We start from the raw sequence: 24293 nt of genomic DNA, 5'->3' as shown, positions 1-24293 counted from the left end.
TTTCCCTTACGATTAGGAGCATTTTTCCCACTAGGTTTTTGCTACCTAACTAGGTTTTAACGAGGCACCCATCTTGGGCTGGTCATACCCTTGTGAGCTCTTCTACTTGCGTCCAAAAGATGTATAGTTTTGACTTAATGCAACTTCTCACTTTTCTCCTTAGTCTATGGGTTTTTCCCCCATCTTGGGTTTTACCATAGCGATGTTTTATGAGTTTTACTTTTTATGCATTCTTCCGTTGATTTGAGACTCGCATTCTCTCATTGTGCCGACGACTTCATCAACTATACTTGCTTCATCACTGAAGACTTGATGCGCCATTTACTTGAGTATTTACACACTCAAGGGGGAGTGTTGTAGTCCTATTAGATTATGAATGTGATTGTGTAAATCCTAACATATCTTGGAATATCTCTTTTATTCCTATTAGGAGTAGATTACTTATTAAATGTTGTAATCCTAAAGGGAAAGGAATTAACCTTCCCTACTACTATAAATAAAGACACAATGGGGTGGAATAACACACACCCATAATTACACATCTCTTTCTTTCTCTCTACTTATTGCCGCACCCTTCTCTCTAAGGCCTCCATAATTGTTCAGTAAATTATGCCTACAACATTAAAGTTATTATTTGAGAATTGTGAGATTGTAGAGAATTCTAAATTTATTATAAACCCTTTATTTTCAACTTGATATCATAGCAGAATTCGATTCTTGGTTGAACCTTTCTATGAGTGCTTCCCTGTGAGAGCACGAAGCTAATTTTCTTCGTGCACCCATATGCCATGAACCTGAGGTGAAAATTGTCTACGATTGTTAGGAAAAGATAAGTTTCCATTGCCATTAAGAAGAGAAAAAAAAAAGAATAAGAAAAAGTTGTGCTGTCGCTGCCTCAGGAAAAGAGAAAAAAAAATGGCATGATAGGATCCGTTTCTTATCATGGAGCCTTATGTGCTTTATTTGATTTTTCTTCTTAATTTAGTTTAGTTATGAGTTTGGGAGAGAAACAAAGAAAAGAAAAAAAAAACAAAACAAGAAGAACGAAAAAAAAATTGCAATAAAAAAGAGATTTGATGGTTGGGGCTTCCGAAAAGAGGCGTTAGTTTTAGTTGAGCTTTCAAAAGGATTAGCGTTTGTTTCAACTGGACTTTCGAAAAGAGGCATTGGTTCCACTTCCACCATATCAGGAGATTTATTTATCGAGCTTTCGAAAAATGACGATAGTTCCAAATGGGCTTTCAAAAAGATTAGCGTTAGTTCCAGTTGAGCTTTCAAAAAAAAAGCGTTAGTTTTGAGGATTATGATTTGTTAGTTGAGTTTTCAAAAAAGGCGTTTGTTCTAGCTGGACTTTTAAAATGATTAGCACTAGTTCCAGCTGAGCATTCAAAAAGAGGCGTTAGTTTTGACAGATTGTGATTTGTTGAGCCTTCGAAAATATTGGCGTTAGTTTCAGCTTATCTGTGAAGATTTTCGACACGTGTGACTCACTTAATGTGTGGTCCCATGTGAGGGGAGGTGTTGAATTTACGAAGTTTCAAATTAAATCTTATTTTCTTCTTCGTAAACTTATGATTTCACATCTTGAGTTTGAAGGGGAGGGGTGTTGGAAAATAAAAAAGAAAGTATTTCAGGGATACGATTTATTTAGTAATTTTACATGATTTAATTAGGGTTTGGATATGATTTGATTTAGTGTAGGTTTCCTTGTCTTGTAGGCAAATGATTGTTTTGATTTATTTCCTAGTATTGCCAATTTGTAATTTATCCTAAATCCTTTATTTTCAACTAGTAAAAAATGAATCAGGAAAAGTTTATAGGAGGATTAAGAAATGCACTCCATGATCATTACAAAAGTAATGACACTTTTCAAGTACGGATCTGCAAATCCTTCTTGCATGATTTTGTACTGGTCACAAAGAGCTTTTATAACCCCCCTCTAATATTTTGTGATCATTTGGACAAATGATATCTTACATTAATTTATCTATTAAATTATAAAACGGAAAATTCAAATTTCAATGCAGAAATGAAGCATATTGTTCTAGCGTGTTTAGCTAAACTCTTTTAAGTCGACCGTTTTTTTCAGTTACAAAATTACAGTGGCCTCTTTTCTCTTCCCGGGTAAAACAGGTAAAATGGTCTCTTTTCTTTTCCAGTTGCTGGTAAAAAGTAAAAACTTTGAAACGACTTCCATTTTATTTCATTGACCAAAAAGGAATAATTTGGGTTCACCAAAAACAGGAATTATTTGGTAAATTTTGGTGAATCACGAATCAGAAAAGAGCAGGTTGGGAGGCTTGGTCTTCGGGTGTCGGTGACTGAGATGGACTTGCCATCGAACCTCCATGGACGCTGAATAAAATACACATCAAACAACCCAGAAGAGATCTTATTGTCCTTGTTTCTTCAACCTCAAATTATTGCTATTATTTCTTCATTTTCTCTGTCAATTTCCTCTCTGCTGCTGAAGCCAAAAGCCAGAGTCTTTGGAGTCGAAAAATAAAGCCCAGCAATTTTGAAGGAATCATCCAACCAATCCACCCTTCGACGTCCCAAGCACCACCTTTCCCAGATTGCTAAAGAACCCATCTGCCTTCTTGGGGTCATATCCTTCAGGACCCTTCCACTTTTGCGGGGTTGCTGATTTTGTAGCTGAAGAAAGAGAAGGATTGGGGAAAAAAGATGAGAATTTGGAAGCTGGGTTTTGCTGGGTTTCTTGTTGCTGCCTTTGTGGTGGGGTTTGGTTCAGGGGAGCAGGCCCGCACTGAGAGAATTTCAGGTAGGGGACAGAGAGACTATTTTTTTTTTCTTTCGATTTACATTATTTGATTGCTCTTGGGTTTTTGCCATTTTTCGGTTTCGAATTTCATTTTGCTGCCTTTAACAGCTACCTGGGTTTTGATCACTTGAAGTTTTGGTTTTGAATCTTTTGATTGATGGGGTGTTCGTAGGTTTGGTACATTTTATGGATCTGTTATCTAAATTTGATGTTCAATTGGACATATGGAATGTTGGATGTTGATGTAATTCTTATCATTGTTAATTTCCACGTTGTTCTTAATTTTGATTTGACAATAATGAGGTTAGTCTCGGGGACGAGTTTAGTTTTGATCCGCCAATAATCGAAGTTATATACGTAGTAAATGCTGGGTTGTTTAGCTGGAGTTGTAGCTCCCAGAAGGCGGCAAATGCATAATAATGCCATTGTGACGATGTTGATGAACTCCAAGGACCAAGAATTATGCGGTTTTGATCCTTTTGGATTTGTTGGATTTGGTCTTTAGAAGTCTGTCTATTGTATGTAGATTCAGAATCTGCTGAGGAATACAAGTGTATGAGAACTTAAGTATGGTTTGTTTGCACCGAATGTAGGTAGCGCTGGTGATGTTTTGGACGATGACCCAGTAGGAAGGTTGAAAGTTTTTGTTTATGAGCTTCCAAGCAAATACAACAAGAAGATTCTTCAGAAGGATCCCAGATGTCTCAACCATATGTTTGCAGCTGAGATCTTTATGCATCGGTTTCTCCTGTCAAGCCCCGTCCGAACCCTTAATCCTGAAGAAGCAGATTGGTTTTATACTCCTGTTTACACCACTTGTGATCTGACCCCCAATGGCCTTCCTTTGCCTTTTAAGTCACCACGGATGATGAGGAGTGCAATACAACTCATTTCTTCGAATTGGCCTTACTGGAACCGGACAGAAGGTGCTGATCACTTTTTTGTAGTGCCTCATGACTTTGGAGCATGTTTTCATTATCAGGTTAGAAGCTTGGTTTGCTTCTTCTTAATTCTCTCATGGAATTCTGACCATTCGTAATTTGGACCAATTGGAATAAGTATGTTAGCTTGTTCCGATATGCCTGTAGAGCTTACTTCTTTCATGATGTAAATTCATGTGTTGTATTTGAGCATGTCAATTATCTGAGTTGGTTCCATGTACAACTATTGCAGGAAGAGAAGGCGATTGAAAGAGGAATTCTTCGCATGCTCCAACGTGCAACTTTGGTTCAGACTTTTGGGCAAAAGAATCATGTTTGCTTGAAAGAGGGCTCAATAACAGTTCCTCCTTATGCTCCTCCCCAGAAGATGCAAACCCACCTAATTTCTGAGAAAACTCCTAGGTCCATCTTTGTTTACTTCCGAGGATTATTTTATGATGTGGGAAATGACCCAGAAGGTGGTTATTATGCAAGGTAATTCCTCCATAACGTATATGTGAATGTTAACAAAAATGGTATCTAAGTCTCCCATAGTGTTTGAACTCACAAAACGCATCCTTCCATTGGTTGATGAGAGAAGTTATGCCGTTTTATGAGGTTAAACAATGTGATGGCATTTCATTTTCTAAACTAGAAGTTAACTTCTGATAGCTGTTGAAAATAAGAAATGAGAGTTTGGGGTTCTTTGGTTTGCTAGATAACACTAATATGAAAATAGGTCGGAGCAGGATGTGGTCTAACTTTTTGTACTTTACAGAGGTGCACGAGCAGCGGTGTGGGAGAACTTCAAAGACAATCCGCTTTTTGACATCTCTACCGAGCACCCCACCACATACTATGAGGACATGCAACGAGCAGTCTTTTGTTTATGCCCTCTCGGCTGGGCTCCTTGGAGTCCAAGATTGGTTGAAGCAGTGATTTTTGGCTGCATTCCTGTTATCATAGCAGACGACATTGTTCTACCCTTTGCCGATGCCATCCCTTGGGAAGAGATTGGCGTGTTTGTAGATGAGAAAGATGTCCCCAACTTGGACACCATACTCACTTCCATCCCACCTGAACTGATACTGAGAAAGCAGAGATTGCTCGCTAACCCTTCAATGAAGCAAGCCATGTTATTCCCACAACCTGCCGAAGCAGGAGATGCTTTCCATCAAGTCCTAAACGGACTTGCGCGCAAGTTGCCGCACGGCCCTGATGTTTTCTTGAAGCCGGGTGCGAAGATCCTGAACTGGACCGCAGGGCCAGTGGGCGACCTGAAACCGTGGTAGCCACTGTGACTTTTTACCTCCTCTTTAGCCAAGCCTCCAAATTTAACTGTAGTAATTTTGTTATAGTTGAGATGCCGATTTTCATGACTGTAAAAAATTGGATTTCGTGAAAAGGTATCAGATTATTATACACTTTTCTTTTGTAATGTGACTTGGATTGTTATAATTTCATTGAAAGCATGATATTGTTCCATCGTTTAATTTGAAGTTTGTGAATCCCACACCAACGAAATACTCAGGTTTATGACTTCGCTGTGCTTACTTATACAAGTTATTTGGATTATTTTAAAAGAAAACTAATGAAAAATGCTTAAAATTTTTGTGCTCTTTGTACTGAAGACAAGAGGATTGGATTATTAGGGAAGCCGCTGCACTTGAAGGGCTCCACATTTCATCGCATGATGAGAGCTTCAACTTGAGGCATATCGGCCCTGGAATATAGTCCATGGCAAATTCTAGACCTAATACTAATGGTTCACGGTTCTTCATTTGCATTGCAATGGCCCCGTGGGTTGAAGGAAAACACGTTGTGTTAGAAACAATTGTTGATGGATACAGTGTTGTTGAGAAAATGAAGGTGGGATCGAAGAATGGGACTAAGTTTTCATAAACAGTATAGTAAGTTTCATAAACAGTGTCGGAAGTTTCATAAATAGTGTAGTAAGTTTTATAAATAGTGTTTTGTAAGTCCGTGCGTCAGATTTTTTGTCATTTTTATTAAAATTATGTCTTTTTCATTAAAATTTAAGTTTTTTTGTCCTTTTTATTAAAATTTAAGGGTTTTTTATTAAAATTTAAGTATTTTTAATTAAATAAAGTTATAGCATGATATTTTATTAAAATAAACTTAACCCAAACCATTTTCATGAAAGTTTCCTTTTTTTAATTCTTGACTTCTCGTGCGTTTACTAATAATACCAACGAAATAAATAAATAATTGCCACACTAAGACCATCTCCAATCCTGGGCTAAAAGCCAAATTACCCCCCAAATTACCCCCCCAAACACTCTCCAACCCATGCTAAAATTTTAGGCTAAATGCCAAATGCTATTTCTGGGCCAAATACCCCCCAACTTTCCCCCCGGGCTAAATGCGAAATGTTTATCGGAATTTAAATTTTTTTAGATTAAAATGTTATTAAAATTAATTTACAATAATCTACATATTTATTTAAAAAAAAAATTGATTTAAGAAAAAAATTTAGGCTAATTTCATTCTTTAATAATTCCGGGCTAAAATTTTAGGGTAGAAGGGTTGGAGCATAAAAGATGTTTCTGGGCTAAAAGCTAAATTTTCCTGGCTAAAAAATTTGGCTTTTAGCCCAAGGGTTGGAGATGGTCTAAGTTGTGCAATTATTGAATAAAAAGAATTGAATTACTTAGACCATCTCCAACCCTTGGGCTAAAAGCTAAATTTTTTAGCCCGGAAAATTTGGCTTTTAACCCAGAAACATCTTTTCTGCCCTAAAATTTTAGCCCGGAATTATTAAAGAATGAACTTAGGCTAATTTTTTTCTTAAATCAATTTTAAAAAAATAAATAAATATGTAGATTATTGTAAATTAATTTTATGAACATTTTAATCTAAAAAAGTTTAAATTCCGATAAACATTTGGCATTTAGCCCGGGGGGAAAACTGGGGGGTATTTGGCACAAAAATAACATTTGGCATTTAGCCTAAAATTTTAACATGGGTTGGAGAGTGTTTGGGGGGGGGGTAATTTGGCTTTTAGCACAGATTTGGAGATGGTCTTAGGGGACTAGTTGATTTCGTTCTTATGACTTTCTTATATTCTTTTAGTTTGAAGTATTCAAAACAAGTGAAGAGAGTTGTCTAGCGGGCTTATTTGCGTCTGCTATTTAAAAGGCTAAAAACAACTTTCTAATAAATTAAGTGTTTTTAGATCATAGAAGCATGATTTCTAAATTAGGTATACACTTCCAATTTCTTTTCTATAAAACATTTTTTTAGTAAAAGTTTTAAGTGATCTACTCATAAGCACTTTTGTTTTGTTTGTTTGTTTTTTTAATTCAAAACACTTCTAGAAATAGAACTTATGAACATAAGTACTTTTTAAAAAAACAAACCGGAACGAGCCCAAAAAATAATAAAGAGGAATGTTAGCTATCTTTTCCACTTTGCCTTTTCCTACTTAGACTTTCTCACTCAATAGATGTCATGTCGACTTTGTTTACACCTACATGTATGTATTAAATTTTAGATGTCAACCAAATCATTAATATTATCTGTCAAATTTAAATAGGACATAAGTGAAAAGAGAAGAAACAAAACATACTAGCTCCGGTTGGGATCGGTGGGTTTTCTTTTGTTTCTTTCTCCTCTTCCATCCACTGTTTTCTTCCTTGGTTTTATTGGCTGATTTGCCTTCATCTCTTCCCACTGCTGTCTCTCATCCATATTCATCCAATTTCCAAGCTTCAGTCACCCTTTGCCGTAATTTGTTGCGTTGTTTCGAGTTGGTGTGCTTTGATGTGGATCTTGCACTAGGTCGGGTGTTCCTTACACCCCCACCTTTTCTTTGTTGTCTGCCCTTGTTGGCAGTGTTGCTTGTGAACTGCCATGAGCTTCTTTCACTTGGCTGCAAGTTCTTTGGTGTCTGTAGCTGGGCTAGGAGTGAAGTTTGGAATTGGCTGCTGGTATCGATGAGGCGAGGCTTTGTTTGGGGAGCGAATTTGGCTGGATTGACATGCACGATTGTTGTTTGGGTGGTTGTAGCGGTGGTTATGGTGGAAGACACAACGACTCCGGTTGTTTCTGTGTTTTCTTTGTTTAGGTCTCAACTTTGGTTGGGCCTCTGTTGTTTGTTTGTGTTTTTGTTTTTGGGCTCTGTGTTGTAATGTTTGTTGTTGGTAATACATGTTACTTTTGCTCCAAAAATAAATAAAAAATAATAATAATAATAAATAAAATAAATAAATAAATTAGAAGAGTCGAGAGGGTGTTGCTTGTTGTAACTTGTAGTAAGGGAAAAAGATCATCTCCGGATCTTTTCCACCAAGGCCATTGGATTAAGTGATTCGGGTCTTCCAAATTTCATCAAACGGTCAAAATTATTATGCTTTTAAGAGATCAAAACAGGTAGGCCGTTAGATAAAATTTAGAAGATTCTGATAACTTAATCCGGTAAACTTGATAGAAGAAATATGAAGATGATCTCTTTCCTTATAGTAAGTGTTTGGTATGTGTGGATTACCAAGGCCACGCGACACCCAACGAGACTCGCACAATTCCAATTCACCTTTTTCGTTCCCACCACGCTCTCTTATCCTCTTCATATCTTCCTCTCACCCCTTCAACTCTACAGTTTCACTCGCTTCCCTGTAGCTCCAACTATCCTACAACATGGCCCTGCAACTGCAGGCACCCACCACAAGAAACCGCCTAGCGCCACCATCTCCGTTAGCAGCTCCGAAGGGCAATGCCGGCCTCCGACAACCATCCGATAGCTTCGCTCTAAAGTCATCCTTCTTTTCTTCATCACACCACCTCTTATTGCTTTCTCCCAAGCAAAAGCCTCTTGCTTCTTCCTCTGCACCCAAGTTCTCCATGCGCGTCGCCTCCAAAGGAGCCTATATTTGTCGCGATTGCGGGTACCATATTATTACACTTGTTATTCTTGACATGGCGATATTCTAACCATTCTAATCTATGGGGAGCGAGATTCGAATTTGGGTTTTTTTTTGCTGTTCTTTAATCTTGATCGTCACGATGATGCAGGTATATATACAACGACAGAACTCCCTTCGAGAAGTTACCTGACAAGTATTTCTGCCCTGGTAAAAATTAAGCACTTCATTTTTTACACGACCTACATTTTCACCGTCCAATTTCAAAGCTTTTCATGTGTACAAATGTGGTTACTATAATTTAACTCACGTAAGTAATCTGTGGTTTGCAGTTTGTGGTGCTCCGAAACGGAGGTTTAGGGCATACCAGCCTCCTGTGACCAAAGACGCCAACAAGAAGGATGTCCGGAAGGAACGAAAAGCGCAGTTGCAGAGAGAAGAAGCAATCGGGAAGGCACTGCCTATTGCTATCGTTGTCGGAGTTGTGGCACTTGTTGGATTATACTTCTACATCAACGTCGGCTTTCAGGGATAGATCAAAGTAGCAGAATCTGTAACCTCAAATGTATTGAACACGATCATTTGTATAATTTCATTCAATTCGGAGAACAGATCTTTCTGTTGAAGTTTACTTCCGTCGCGTCCGTCGCGTCCGCAATTGAATGCACAGTAAGAACAAAGAGGATCTACGCAAAAAATTGTTGTCTCCGGAAAGTAGGATGAACTAATGGGAATCGATAGTAGCACAGCCGTGAATTCCTTCAAATATTGAATGCAGTAAGAACTCATCAAATAAATATGCAATCGCACCGCCAACACTTATGGATGTATTCCTCAACATGTAAGCAACGTCTGCATTTACTAGAAGGGTTTTCATACACCGGCACAGTGGCAGATAACAAAATTTCGCCTGAAACCTAAACTACGATATTCACTAAACGAGAAGAGCGCGAGAAAGATGCAAGCCGATACGAAATACCATTAATAGAGTTGAGCTACAAAAATTTTGAGCATTTACATAGGATGGTTACAGGTATCAAGTGATTATTCTTGCAAAACAAAAGAACCCTCTATTCTTTTCTCCATAGACTGCTGAATGGGAAAATTTAAAGAAGAGAACATGTCGTTGGTACTAGAGGCCGGGGCAGGCTTGAATTCGTACGGACCTTCCTTTGGACCCCAAACCTGTAACAATACAAAGCACTTTGACTTACTCCCGGGAAAACTACCACATTACAGCATCCAGTAAGGGGATTATAGAGCGACCGACTAAGAGGATAAACTGACCTGATTTCCATCACCATCAAATCCCCTATCCCAGGCATGGATCTCATTATTTTTATGAATTGCAAGTTCCGAAGTACAGTACGCTGCTCCATTCTGTAACAAACGGGGAAAAACAATATATCACTGAATAACAGTCATTTGATTCATAGCAGTTTCAACTATCAAGTAACCAACTGTTATCCATGGACTCGTAACAAGGTCTTAACAAAAGGAAAAAGTGACCAAGACTAAAAGAATTACCCATAAATTAGGAAAGCTGTCAGGCGGAGTTGAACCTTCATATAAGCAGCGTTTCCCACGCTCACAACGTTTCAGATGTATTGTTGTCAAATGCTCTGCAATGTCCTGCAGACAGACAGAAGTTTGAATAAAAACATCGAAATCATATCCATAAATGTTTTCAAATGGTTAAATATCGGACTATCTAATTCCCGGATGAAGTAGCAACTCCAAAGCATTCTTTAAGTGCTTACTCACAAGCTTGTGCCTGAAGCCTCACAGGCAAGGTTATAATATTTTTAAATAAGATCAATTCTCTGAAAGGTTCAATGCTAAAGAAGTTATATCATGGTGAAGTTAGCAAGTTGAAAGCTGTCTATAAACTAAAGTTAGTATGTTCTACACGATAACTATTAAACTGCATTTGTAAGCCACAATAACGTGTTTGATACCAGAAAATCTAAAAGCAAGCATTGACAAGCTAAGATTATGATTTTGATGTGAACAGACTAACCCCGATAACTTCTTCAGGAAGTGGTCGCTGGTCCTTTGAGCGATCACAGAAATTCTTGTACTCCTCCGCATCTCTGATTGCATATGAACTTAGCTGCTCATTAATAGAAATTTCAATATATTAGAACCTCACAGAATCCCAAGATACATCTCGCACACTCTAGTTTCATGCTAGTGCATTAAGTAAAAGAGAGCTAGTAACAATTTACTTAGTAAATACTCTCTGAAAAGAGAAGTTCACATACAGATTATCATAACATTAACACGCTCTTCAAACTAAACTGCAAAACGGATTATACACCCACCTCAACATCACATTTCAATTCTTTCGGGCAAGGCTTCACCATATAAAATCTCTGCAACCAGGAAACACTAACAATTACTCAAAAGAACAAAACAATGGGCAAGTAAGTTGGCCAAGAATTGAAATTTGAAGGCATGAACATACTTGTCGAAACGGCTTCTGAGGAGTCCTCCAAAAAGCCTACCAAAACCCCACAAATTCAAATTCAACCCAAAAAAAACCAAACTTTACAGCAAAAAAAAAGTACAGAATCTTGCATGGAACAATAAGCTTACTTGCTCAAAGTACAAAACATTAGAACCATCTACCATTTCAGCTGCTGGGCAAGTTACCATTCTGCAAGAAAATCAAGAAATCATGTAAAATTAAACCACAAAACCCTTCAAACAAAAAAAACCCAATTGAATTGAACACGAAAGGAACGAAGAATTGTGGCCCAATTGGGTTTTGGGGACCCACCTGATGTTGAAGTAGTGGTCAGGATCTCTGGCCGCTTGGTCTTTGGAAAACTTCTCGCCGGAGAGAGAACGGGAAACGAGGCGGGCGTGGTCCCACCGGGTGGTGGACTTGGTGAGCCGCTTCAGCAGCAGAGCTCCGCCTATCATCACCAGCGTCTTCACCAGCAGCCCGCGAGCCACGCTCCATCCTCCTGCGGAATCGGAGCTGCCGCTACCCGGCTCCGACCCGATTACCATTTCCTTGATTACAATCTCAATCACTCAGTGTGTTTACTGCTACTGCTGCAACTAGTACCATTTCGATTGAATTCACCCACACCCCACAAATCTAGACAATCCTAAAAACACCTTCCTTTTTCTATTTCTAAAATATTTGAAATTGAAATGTGAAATTATAGAATTGGAAATTGATCAAATGGGTTGGGTCGGGTCGAATCGCTTCCGTTCGGTTCATCCAGACCGTTTATCTGGATGTGGTAAAGCTAACATCGGCCGTCGGCTTTGTTTCAAGAGCTTACCAATGATTGCCACGTTGCCGTCACCATTCCCGTCCAAAGACATGATAAAGTGGCGTAGAAGGTTCATCTTGGGAAATAAATTTGCTCACGGGCCTTTAGTGATTGTAACGAAGAACACTTATTTATCATTATTAAAATTTCGAAATCTGTATAGTGAATGAATACAAATATTAAAATTTAAATTTATTTACCGATAATAAATAAGAAGATGAACATTACCACTACTTAAGAACATTCCTTAACAAAAAATGCATGGCCACTTGTCATATATACAACATATGTTCTCTTACTAGATGGTTTGGCACGTTATATTTTTGGACTCTCAATCTCAACTGTTGTGAAAGAGGTACCCTACTAAAATATCCTTCCGATTTGACACTACTAAAACATTAACGGTCTAATTGAATAAATAGTCTTCGTGGTAATAGAGTATTCGGAAAATAACCTTTGTGGTAAAAAAAAAAAATTTAAACCCTTGTGGTAAAATCTATTAGGAATCCAGCCCAAAATCAAAATTTTCATTAGTTTCTCCATTAAGTTAGGATCTTAAGTCTCTACATTTAGGCTTTATGCATTTACCCGCGTTTCGTTACATCTGAGTCATTATGTGCCATTATGTTTTGTTCCCTTTCATCAGTTGTTGCTTTTGTGCATCTTCACTGTGTCCCTAGCCCGCCGCTCGTCTTTTAGAACCTTAGTATTTCTTTGTCGATAATGCACCGGCATCAATAACATACTATAGGGAGTAAAAAATAAAACTCAAAACCTCGGATGCATAGTTAAATGCTCTTAACTAACTGAGCTATAAGCACTTTGTACTAGTACATTTTCTTACCTACAATGATATTTATATTATGGATGGTATATCGACAGTCCATTCTTATTAGTTACAAGAACGTTGTTTAGGCTGGTTTTATTTGAAAATTTCGAAGGGTACAACTCCTCCAGAAGCAAAGAACCAAAAGAATAATTCAGTTTTCTAATAACTGCACCATTTGATTACACAATTTATTTCCTTTCATTCATTCTGGAACGCATGCCAAAGTGTATCGACTATATTATCAATATGTTACACTGTAAAATGAGAACCATACCTCTCGGGTTTATTGAATCCGCCGGTGTTTAATTTCAGACTCGGCATTGCAAGTTCTAATTGGCATTTTTCATCGCTAACTGATTACACAAATCAACACACTACAGAGAAATTTAACTTGAAAAGGTGATGGCAGAGCTACTGGTTCCCGGTTAAAGGGCCACCCTGGCTTTTCTTTATATCATCCCACCCTCTAACCCATGGCTGGCCAGGTGTTGCTCGAGTCTCGGGAGCAGCATAGCTGTTCAGGTTGTTCACGATCTTGTTGCGCACTGCAGTAAAAACCTATAAAAACAGATCATTTGAATGAAAACGGTGTCTATGGAGAATATAGCAACAAATGGAATTTGAACGTTCAGATATCATTTCTCACAGGATTAGTTTGGAGTGCTTCGGGGGGTTGCTCCTGGCCACTTAACCACTTCCACAGATCTGGATTTTCCTGTAGATGGGAAAATGATATCAGAATGGCAAATGAAAAATCGAGCAAAAGTTTCTCCCTTGTCATTCGACTTTGCAATTTGCGTAGTATCAATTCTAGAAAAACCGTACATCTTGCCTCCATCCATGCTTACATCAAGTACATGAATAGGGAACTGACCATGCTCTATATGCTACGTTCCGAGGTTAACAGGAAACATAGCATTTACTTACACACTCCAAATCTTTGTTATTTCAACTGTTGGATGATGAAGATCCAGGGATTTAAAACATTTTATGTTTCTTAATATTTGATTTCAAGTGCTTGAAAACTCAACCGAAAATGAAAAGCCTCTTCTATTCACAAGTGGAACAACTATTTATTGCCAACATACATCACAAGACTGACTGAGAAACAGTGAACAAGAAAGCTCTAAATAACTGAAGAAGCTAGCGCCAATACAAATAGTGTGCAGGTCACCAGACTCTTGAAAGCACCATATCCCTATATGTCAGTTAAACGCTCAGATGGATAACAAATATAATTCCGACATTAAATACGGATGACCTTAAATACAGTGCTAACTTATGCTGGGAACGACCATGAACAAACACATCTGAGCTGGTGTTGCCTATGCAACACTTTCAGTTAGTCTACGATGACAATTAACATCAACTCGCATTAGGGCTGTTACTATACAAGATTTGAGTCTTAGCAGAAAGCCTGTTTAAACTATTTCGCATATATCAGGAACTTAATAGTTAAATTCCAACGAAAAAGCAACAAATTCGGCAGTGTTTTCTTTACTAATCACAGCATAAACTATCAAGCATTCAAAGGGAACCGAAAGCAGAAGATTTTAATGATCAAAGTGGAGATAAGAAATTTACCAGGTCAAGGACATCCACAAGAGATTTAATTCCCCGTTCATCCATGGAATGTATATGCTCCTCCACCCACTTCCCCAGAACCAAATCCAGCTCCAAAAACCCTCTCTGCTTGCTCCTGTATATCAATCTGTTCCACAACCCAAACCAATTCTTGTCTCAGAAGCAACAAAACCAATTATTTTTGGTTATGTATAGAGGTAACTACGCGACAGAAAACTGAAAACGAAATGGTTACAGAAGAATTAGTGACCTGTTGACCAACCGCCTTTTGCTCTCTTGGTTGGAGAGGTCGATATCCAGATTGCTGCCATTGTTAGCGGAATAAGAACGCTGAACCAAACCGTATCCGAATTGAGGCCTGGAAAATGAAATCACACCCCAATAAAAATCAGAGCCAACTCGCTCTACACAAAGCCACCGCCTTTACGAATAGCCATTGCAAATGAGAGAGGGAATCGACGAAAGAAGGGAATACCTGAGATGGGTTTCGGCGGGAGAGATGGAAGCGGTGGATTTGAGGGCTCGGTGGAGGCTGATCAAGCTTCTTCTCAAGCTTCCCATGCTTTTCTTTCTTTTTTCGACTGTGTTCGCAGATAATAACGGAAGGGGAGAGAGGAGTAGAGAAATTATACAATTTGTGGGCTTAAATTAGATCAACAATGAAAAGGGCCTGCCCGCCCAGACGGCATCGTGGCCTTTTTACGTCCATATGCTGTGGCGTCAATTCAGAAAAGGCAACGTACCTAAAAGGACATGTTTGGCTGTGATATTTTACTTTCTAAATTATTATGAGTAATTTATTGTATAATTTAAGTTAAATTTTTCATTTTTAGATTTAGCAGCATTTGTTTAGACTACTTTTTTATTTTTTTTATTCTTTTATTCTTTTTTGTAACTCTATAAAAATAAAATTAAAACTTTTGAACATTTGATTGAAATTTTTTAATAACATTGCTTTTAACTAAAAATGTAACATCCCACATCGTCCAACGAAGTGAATCCTATATGCCTTATATATATATATATATATATATGCCTACCTCCTATAGCACGAGACCTAATATATATATATATATATTTCTAATCCATTTTAAACTTATATGTGTACATTTTTTTTTGTTGATTTGAGAATGTATCCGTGTCAAGTTTAATTAAAGAAATTTACTAATTCTATTAAGCCTAATATATATATATATACATTTTTTTTGTGGGTTTGAAGAATGTACCCATGTTTTGGTACAGTAAATTTTTTATAATTTTGATGATTGTACTATATATATAAACACAACATCTTGGAGAGTATAATTTACATTTTTAGTCCCACAAAGTATGGGTTTTATTTAAAGTCTCAAACAAATAACTAAAAACTTCAAATTTTAATTTAAAAATATAGTAGCTTACGTAGAAATACATTATTTCATTAATGTTAGGAACTCCGATAAAAAACTGAAAACCAACAAGATTTCAGTAAAAGAACATTGATAGCTAAAGATCTCATCCAAAGTTTCCATTTTTAATTTTAATGAAAAGGACACGAGTTATATGTCTAGTATGCTCTAACATATTATGTGCCAACCTTTTTATCACAGCATTTCAAAAACATTCATCGGTTGGACATGCGACATCATTAAGATTAGGGGAGAGAAGTGCAGGTGGAAAACATACAAACAAAGTTTTATAAGAAAAGAAAGTCTTCAAAATCGTCACGGAAGAATTTTTCAGTGTTAAGCTCAGAGTGGAAATAAAATTGTTGCCAACAGATTTTTTTTATTTAGAAAAACATTAAAAAATAGTTATTAAAAATAGAAAATTCCCAGTCCAATAAATAGCTTTTTAGAATAAAAGGAATGGAACTTTAACGAAAAGCTCCTAATATTGTTCACTTTAACGAAAAATCACATTTTTGCACTAAAAAGTCAATTTTGGTACTATTCATTTTTCCCTTTATTTTTTCCTTATCGTTAAAACTCAAAGTTTTAAAGTCATTTTCATTAGTTTTCCTTAAAAGATTGAAGAATTTAAAAACACTATTCCAATCAAGAAAAATATACACATAGGTACTAAGACTTTAAAGTCCCAAAAAGTATATTTAGTACCTATGATAAGTTATATAGGGTAAGTCAATGGCTTCGCGAGCCAATCGTCATACCATTGTCCTATAGTTATCAACCCCATAATTGTTGGTGAGGTTGATACCCAGCAAATTGTTGAGAATTATGGTATGGAAGATAAAAGTGTTGATCATTCTGTGGTGGGAGGATTGCTGGTTGATCCGCTTCAAAACAATTGTCATAACCTGTTCCAAATATGAATAATCACTCTCATAAGTTAAAAACATAATTTGGTAGGTAACTCAAAAAATGAGTGATATAGGAGATTCAAAATTTAAATTTAAATACAGATGGCTAACTTACGTACACATGGGGTTTTTGTTATATCCATCCTGGTTAGAAACTAAGTAAGATTGATGATTAGGGTTTTGAGGAGGATGTGGAGATACGTTCTTATTATTAGAATTTTTTATTTGCAAAAGTTCTTTGATAAAACGTATAAGAAAAATATAATGGCTAAAAATTTAGAAAATTCCATAACACTATGTTTGGATGAAGAAATTTAAGATTACTAAGAAATTTTAAAATGATGGAAATTGAATTGAAGGGATTTTATTTTCTACAATTTGTGAATTTTGTTGTTTGGTTAACTTAAAAGAACAATGGAATTGAAAATGAAATTTGTTAATTTTAAACTCCAAATCATATCTCGAGGAAAAAAAAAACCTCCTAATCATAGAAATTGGGAAATAACACCTATTTACATGAAATTTAAACTTGGAAATTGGTGGCCCCAAATTCCAAGTTTTTTTTTTCACGCATTGAGTAGCCTGCTCCCGCTGAGTAGCCCACTCCCGTGATCCAGCCTGCTCATGTGGCCCAACCTACTCATGCGGCCCAACTTGCTCCCACCGAGCAGCCCACTCCTGTGGCCCAGCCTACTCCCGCAGCCTAGCCTACTTCCGCGGCCCAGCTTGCCCCTATGGCCTCCCAAGCAGCCTAAGTCGGCCTAAGACTATCTCAACCATCCGGACCTACCATCAAGTCGGGGGCATTTTCACCACATTTCTTCACGGATTTGACATTTCTCAACTCAAATCTCGCGCCCGGAGCCTACCACACTTCCATTGCTCAAGGAGGTACATTCATTCCAAGCTCTTCCAATCTAAATGGTGAACAACACTTGTCTCGACAAGTCATAGAGTTGACGAGTGTCCTTGCACAACAGACAACCTTGGTGAATCAACTCTTGCAACGCACCGAGATCCAACGTGCCTCGGACAAGGTGTCCCGAAGTAGGACAAGGGCAGATGAACCTCTCTACCAGCGTCCCGGCAAGCAGCTCATCAACCAACCACGATCCGAGCGTTCTAGCAGTTTACGCTCCTGCCTGGATCCTTGGGATAGCGTATACTCTCGTCTTAGCACGCGGATGATCATGCATTCCTAATCAAGCCCATGGACGAGCATACGATCACAGCTGAAGTCACAATTCGATTATCAATATGGACAACCTTCTAGGCGAATTGTTCATTCACAACTAGGCTCGCAAAGAGTATTCTCCACCTTACATTGGAGTAGGTAGCACGGTAAACGGAGAGAAGCAGTCACTCAATCTGACTCAAGTTCAAACGATAGCCTGCGAGTAGCTTGTTTGCCTGCCAGGAACATGCCACATGCACCACAGCCATGACCTAGATGAGTCGATCATAGGGAAGAGTGGCCCAAACCCATAAATCACGACCGGGGGCAGTCGAAAGTTCCATTGCCCCAGCAGAAGCAAATTCAAGAAGAAGTTAAGAGGCTCATAACTAAACGATTGTGCAATTTCCAATGTAACGAGCTTGCTCATGATGCGCTTCGACGAGACATGACCAACATAAGCAGGTCACCATTCACGAATGAGATCAAACGGACAGATCCACCTCGCGGGTTCACTATGCCTCACTTCACTTCGTACAAGAGAGACGAAGATCCGGATCGATATCTCAAGCACTATTGCAGTACCATGATCCTCTACAAGAACAACGATGCGCTTATGTGCAAAAATTTTGCCATAACTCTACAAGGCGAAGTGCAAGATTGGTTTCACACTTTACCATCGCAGTCAATCCGTAGTTTCAACGAACTTTCCTTTGTTTTCATTAAGGAGTATTCGTCTAACTGCTCAATCAAAAGGACATCCGACCATCTCTTCAGCATCATAAAAGACCCTAGGGAGACAATTCGTGATTATGTCAAGAGGTTCAAAGCTGAGAAGGCCAAGATTGTTGGTTGCAATAAGGACATAGCAATGGCAGCATTCAGAAATGGGCTTCCCACCGAACATCTTTTATTCGGAAAACTAATCATGGGAGAAGAACTGACCTTAATAGCTTCGTATGCTTGGCAGAAAAGCATGCATTATGGGACGAGGCCAAGCAGTCTAACAAAAATGAGTCGAAAAAGAAGCACATGGAACGTTCATCGACCAAAGAAGACTCAAGGCCTGAAACATTCACCAAGTTCACAGTTCCAATCGGCCAAATTCTCCGCAAGCTCAAGAATGAACCTTGGTTCGAATTGCCGTCACCCATGAAAGGTGATCTTACCAGGCTAGATCAAACAAATTATTGCGTATTTCATTAAGGACCAGGCCACATTACCAACGACTGCCTAAAGTGGAAGCATTACCTTAAGAAGCTGACAAATGAGGGTCGATAGGATGAGTATCTTGATAAGTTAACGAAACAACCTACCCAAGCAGAAGAAGTCTCTATCACCCCTTGAACCCCGTTTAAGCTTTTCCAAATAAGTTCGAAGTCTCAAGCAGCTCGACGAACAAGGCCTCACAAGCCAAAGATTATCCAGTTTGTTATGCAAAACCTTCAAGCACAATTGATTTATTTATTTATTCTCAATGAATATTCAAGAAGTTACTTATAAGCCTGGCTTAACTGCTGTCCACAACAACTGCTAAAAACCATTTCTGGGTCTGCTCTCCAGTGCGAGAGGATAAACTAATTGCTCTCAAGTGCAAGAGCGTAAACTAATTCCCCGACACCCATATGGGTCTACTCTCCAGTGCGAGATGATAAACTAATTGCTCTAAACTAACTAATTCCCCGACACCCATATGGGTCTACTATCCAGTGCGAGAGGATAAACTAATTGCTCTTCAGTGCGAGAAGGTAAACCAATTCCCAGACACCCATATGGGTTTACTCTCCAGTGCGAGAGGGTAAACTAATTCCCCGACACCCATCTGGGTAAGCTTTCCAGTGCGAGAAGGCGATATAGCTTAAAAGATCGAATGCTTGAAGATCAACTAGGCAGCTAATGGTCAGAGGGCAACAGCCACTTTTGCACTTAACATTTCACTCATTCGACACTTCATCTTCAGCAGCTCCGATCTTGGCAGCTTTATCCTTGACTGCTCCATCTACGGCAGCTGAGAAATCAAACTCAAGCAGTTTTCTCATTTTTGGCAAACAGCCCAGACATGGCAGCCTAAACTGTTGCCCATGCCACGCCACTTCCTCGGCCTATGCCGAGCTAATCCTTGGCTTCAATCAAGCCAAGCAGAACAAGCAATGGCCCCTGCCACACTTCCTCATTGGCCCATGACAAGCCGACTTCTGGCCCTTGCTAGCCGACGTGCCGTACCACCCCGACGGCTGCCCCGTATTAGCACCTCCCAAGAAGAAGACAAGTAGAATTAAGCTTTCCTTACATCGGTGCGGCGCGAAGAAGACGAAGAAAGCAATGAAAGAGGGTCTTTTACACAGGCAAGTATAGAAGATTGCTAGGGAATGGGGAACAAATATTCTTTAAGCTTTCTCTCTCTTGTAGGGTAGAATAAATTGCTCTCCAAAGTTGATTTAACAACCCACTTAAGGTGGGCTTAAATAGGCTTTGAAAGAAATTTATTTCCCTTTCCTAGAAAGATCTAATTTCATATTAAAAAGTGAATCTACATCAAAATATGAAGCAATCCTAAAGCAAGAATATCTCTACACCTGCTACCCTTTCCTACGAGCAGCCCAACAGGTGTGGGGGCATTTGTGGAGCCAAAAATAATCAAGAGGTGACACGTGGATTTTTAGGTGAAGAGGACAAAATTGCCCTCGAGACACATTGCGTTTCCTACATGCGAGCAGTGGAGAATCATCCATCAACCGAGTCAAGAGTGCCCAAAATAGGTAACAAGTTCAAATTTATCTCATCCATCTTTACTCCATATCCTCTACAAGGAAATCATGACATAACCTCCCAAAACATTTCTTTTATTATGATAATTAGCCAATTAATATATTTATACCTAATTAATATATTAATTGCTAATTGAATCACCAAATAACACCCCAAAAAACACTTAAAGGCCGGCCACCTTTTCTCCAAAGGGGACCGGCCACACTCCCTTATAAAAGCCTTATTTTCTTCTCCAAAAGACACCTCCCATACTCTTGCAAAACTCCCAAAAACTCTCCAAATATTTTTCTTTCTAAATTCTAACTTTGGCATCGGAGGTTCTTCGGCCAAAGCCCCCCCAATTCATCGTGGGTATGTGAGGCTCTTGGTCTTGACCTAAGGTGTTAATTGTTTTGTAGGTGCAATTTTGTCAAAGAAAAAGAAGGCGGAAATTTGCATCCACAGAGGATATTGATGATTAGAATTTTGAGGAGGAGTACTATGATCATATGAGTTTTGAAAAGGAGTGTGATCATATGAGTTTTGAGGAGGATGATCATATAAGTTTTGAGGAGGATGAGGATACTCGTCGGGTTTTTGAGGAAAAAGATCTTCTCTATCATAATCATGTCCATTGTCTTGTTATTCCTGAACTTGATTAACATCATGACTTTGGTTTGAAGCTTTCAATTTCTTAGCCTTGTTAAGCTTCATATATACCCTACACAAAACCCAGTCATCAAGCTGCAAGAGAGAAAATATTACGTCAAACCTAAGTGTTGGGAGGTGAAGAAAGTTGAGGTTCCACCATAAAGCCCCTTCACTTGTGACGAATTTTCAAGCCTAACACGTGGACAACACAACGAGGTGAAGTGGAACACGCGTGGTTGTTTGGCTTCACACATAAAACAGCCTGCTCTGATACCATGAAGAAAGCTGAGGTTCCACCATAAAACCAATTGGCAATATGAGGAGTAGCCCAACCTCTTATAAGCCTATGCAATGTCTCTTCTCCCATCAATGTATGACTCATTCTCAACAGGAGGAACACAAAATTTTTCCAAGCAAAGAAGTTAAACTCAAATTTATTTTGATTGCCGATTTTGCCAATCCAAAAGGTCACCATGCACTCCTTTTTCTAAGTAAAATTTCTCTTGTATTTCGAATGCATGACGAATGTAAAGTGACAATAATAGCTCTTTTACTCTTGTCAAAGAAATAGTAGTAAAAATATCTAAATATATTCAAACCTTAATGTTATTTCTGTATGCCTTCTTGGGAGGAGCTTCAACGTTAAATTCATGCATCAACCAGTCAGACTTCTTTCCATTGGGAGACTTCCCCTCGTAGAAAACTAGTGATGTCTTAAAACCAACTTTAACATTTTTTAACATCACATCTTTTTTTACCCCAGTAACTTTCCAGTATCCATTCCCTGCTGCTCGATCTAGACGTGTCCCTTTCGGATACTTTTTATCCCTTGGTGTGAAAAAGTACCACATGTTATCTTCTTTCCCCATCACGCTTGTGTGTCGCTGCGCATGATCAACAAAATTGTACATGCTTACAAATTGTAAAAAAACAATAAAATTAACTCTGAGGTATTACAACCTAATATCAAACAAGAAATCTTGAGAAAAAGTTACCGTGTCTATCAAATCCAACAAGTGCAAAATCATTGATGTTAGTTAAACTATATATTGGACCGGCCTAAATTCAAGATATTGTAACAATTCAATCAGTACAACAAGTTATTGATGCTTTAGGGGGAAATCGAACTTAAAACTTTGATGTAGGGTAAATGATGTTAACCACTTGAGCTATAAGCCCTTGGAACCACTCTTATCTCTCAATTTCTTCTAGGGTTTCTACTGGTGGTTAGATGAGATATTACTTTTGCTTTATTGGTTTTTATTGTTCATATGAATATATATATGGGGGTCGGATCCATGACACTAGATTTTAATTGTTCATATGGGCTATAAGTCATAGTTAAAATTTTCAGATTTTAATTTTTAATGTATATTTGTTTAAATACTTAAAAGAAAATTAGGGCATGTTTGGTATTTGATTTAGATCCAATGTTTTTAACTCAAAAACAAGTTTTGAGTCATAAATTTAAGTTTTTGTTTGGTATTTGATTTGAATATAATTCTCAAAACCACAACTCAAAAATATTTGAAAACAAAGCTTATTTGTTGAAAACACAAAAAGTGTTTTTTTAGACTTGTTTTTTCCGGGATTCACCACTCCCCTTTGTCTCTATCTCTCTGTCTCTACACCATTCACTCCCGTCTCTCTCTCTCTCTCTCTCTCTCTCTCTCTCTCTCTCTCTTTCCTCTCTCTCTCTTAACCCCTCTCTCTTTCTCGATACTCTCTTCTCTTTTGCCTCTTCAATCTCTTCCCACTTGCATCCACCACTCTCCTTCTCTCTCTCTCTCTCTACACCACTCACTCCTGTCTCTCTCTCTTTCTTACCCCTCTCTCTCGATACCCTCTTCTCTATTGCCTCTTCAATCTCTTCCCACTTGCATCCACCATAGCCACCACCTTTATCCTTCTTCCTCTGGCCGAGATAAATCGATTGTAACAAATAGCTATTGATTTTGAAGGTTGTTGGATCTCAGATTTGAATCACCGACGTGACCAGCCTCGGTGTGTCAATGCGAGTTTGGAGGAAGGAGTCGGTAAATAGCAAAATGGGTTGCCAGGGAAGGGAGGGATGCAGTGGTCGGGAAATCGGTCTGGCCTGGGTGTTTGATTTTTCCTGTTTTGAATTAGTTTTGAGAAATTGCATACCAAACAAAGTTTTGAATTTAAAATTTTTAAATCAAAACATGTGTTTTAAAAAAAAAATCAAAATTTTGAATTCCATTCTCAAGTTAGATAGCAAACAGGCCCTTAATTGCCATGACAACCATTAAAAGTGGGCTAATCTAATGGTCTAAAATTTGTGTCAATTCTTGTGTAAAAAACATGGTGCCACAGATCCGCTCCCTATATATATATATACACTCTTTTTCAAGAGAGAGTCTCGTCTAGAACCTAGAACTGATCATGATAACATTCTTCTCAAGCACTATCATCTGATTCTACATACGTCAAGAAGCAAAATACACATCCAAAAACACATGCAGATACAAATAATTGCATATAATATAGGTTAATCAGGAAATCCTGACTGCATCCACACACATGCAATACGATACATTCCATCATAGAGTAGTGTAAAACAAACCCAAATACGTTAATATAGACTGAAAACGAAATAGTTATCAATGATTAAAAATTTAAAATAGACCTGTTAGTGCATCATGGCTGAATTTGTACAATTCAACTTCGTTAATAATATGCAGATGTAGCGGTAGATGTAGAATCTAAGAATACACAGTTTCTGAATATACCTCTTTCATTTCATTCAATGTTTATTAAATTACAATGGTACTTCAGTATACATATAAGCAATATACTACTCTCACAATTACAATTATGCCCTTGTCTAATCTACCAATTTACAAAAGGATTATAACAAACATCTAACTAACTTGATGACTCAATACTTGACTCTTTACACCCTCTTAAGTTGAACTTGGATGCATCCAAAGGTCCAAGAGAAAGCTTGGATTGCAAGTACAAGAACCTGGATTTAGACAAAGATTTAGTATGAATATCAGCTAATTGGTCCTAAGTGCACACATATTCGACTTTGAGAAGATTAGCCAGCACCAACTCTCGAATATAATGATAATCAAGTTCAACATGCTTGGTTCGAGCATAAGAAAACTGG

At 38.1% G+C, this 24293-nt stretch overlaps 6 protein-coding genes across 6 annotated transcripts; 3 read left to right on the top strand and 3 right to left on the bottom strand.

Moving 5' to 3' along the window:
* The first annotated feature begins 2227 nt into the window (after positions 1–2227).
* On the top strand, positions 2228–5195 carry LOC114821017 (probable beta-1,4-xylosyltransferase IRX10L). The gene is made up of 4 exons (XM_029092657.2): positions 2228–2782; positions 3376–3764; positions 3956–4197; positions 4481–5195. The coding sequence occupies exons 1-4, from the start codon at positions 2686–2688 to the stop codon at positions 4992–4994; spliced, it is 1242 nt and encodes a 413-aa protein (XP_028948490.2). The 5' UTR covers positions 2228–2685; the 3' UTR covers positions 4995–5195.
* A 2990-nt stretch (positions 5196–8185) lies between these two features.
* On the top strand, positions 8186–9213 carry LOC103454874 (uncharacterized). The gene is made up of 3 exons (XM_008394466.4): positions 8186–8606; positions 8734–8792; positions 8915–9213. The coding sequence occupies exons 1-3, from the start codon at positions 8359–8361 to the stop codon at positions 9115–9117; spliced, it is 510 nt and encodes a 169-aa protein (XP_008392688.3). The 5' UTR covers positions 8186–8358; the 3' UTR covers positions 9118–9213.
* Positions 9214–9537: 324 nt separating this feature from the next.
* Positions 9538–11978, bottom strand: LOC103454873 (chromophore lyase CRL, chloroplastic-like). The gene is made up of 8 exons (XM_008394465.4): positions 11365–11978; positions 11181–11241; positions 11050–11085; positions 10907–10957; positions 10603–10695; positions 10110–10214; positions 9870–9962; positions 9538–9767 (listed from the first exon to the last, which is right to left on the bottom strand). The coding sequence occupies exons 1-8, from the start codon at positions 11598–11600 to the stop codon at positions 9627–9629; spliced, it is 816 nt and encodes a 271-aa protein (XP_008392687.1). The 5' UTR covers positions 11601–11978; the 3' UTR covers positions 9538–9626.
* A 902-nt stretch (positions 11979–12880) lies between these two features.
* LOC103454872 (succinate dehydrogenase assembly factor 2, mitochondrial-like) lies at positions 12881–14953 on the bottom strand. The gene is made up of 5 exons (XM_008394464.4): positions 14761–14953; positions 14536–14643; positions 14286–14412; positions 13348–13416; positions 12881–13259 (listed from the first exon to the last, which is right to left on the bottom strand). The coding sequence occupies exons 1-5, from the start codon at positions 14844–14846 to the stop codon at positions 13113–13115; spliced, it is 537 nt and encodes a 178-aa protein (XP_008392686.3). The 5' UTR covers positions 14847–14953; the 3' UTR covers positions 12881–13112.
* Positions 14954–18206: 3253 nt separating this feature from the next.
* Positions 18207–18914, top strand: LOC103454941 (uncharacterized). The gene has a single exon (XM_008394532.3). It carries the CDS (start codon positions 18207–18209, stop codon positions 18912–18914), a length of 708 nt encoding a protein of 235 aa, XP_008392754.3.
* Positions 18915–21148: 2234 nt separating this feature from the next.
* LOC139191232 (NAC domain-containing protein 1-like) lies at positions 21149–22026 on the bottom strand. The gene is made up of 2 exons (XM_070811808.1): positions 21757–22026; positions 21149–21250 (listed from the first exon to the last, which is right to left on the bottom strand). Exons 1-2 carry the CDS (start codon positions 22024–22026, stop codon positions 21149–21151), a joined length of 372 nt encoding a protein of 123 aa, XP_070667909.1.
* Between the last annotated feature and the right edge of the window lie 2267 nt (positions 22027–24293).

The sequence above is a fragment of the Malus domestica genome, chromosome 14 (genome assembly GCF_042453785.1).
Source record: "Malus domestica chromosome 14, GDT2T_hap1".
In the NCBI taxonomy this organism is placed as follows: Eukaryota; Viridiplantae; Streptophyta; class Magnoliopsida; order Rosales; family Rosaceae; genus Malus; species Malus domestica.
This window is presented reverse-complemented; position numbering and strand designations above follow the sequence as displayed.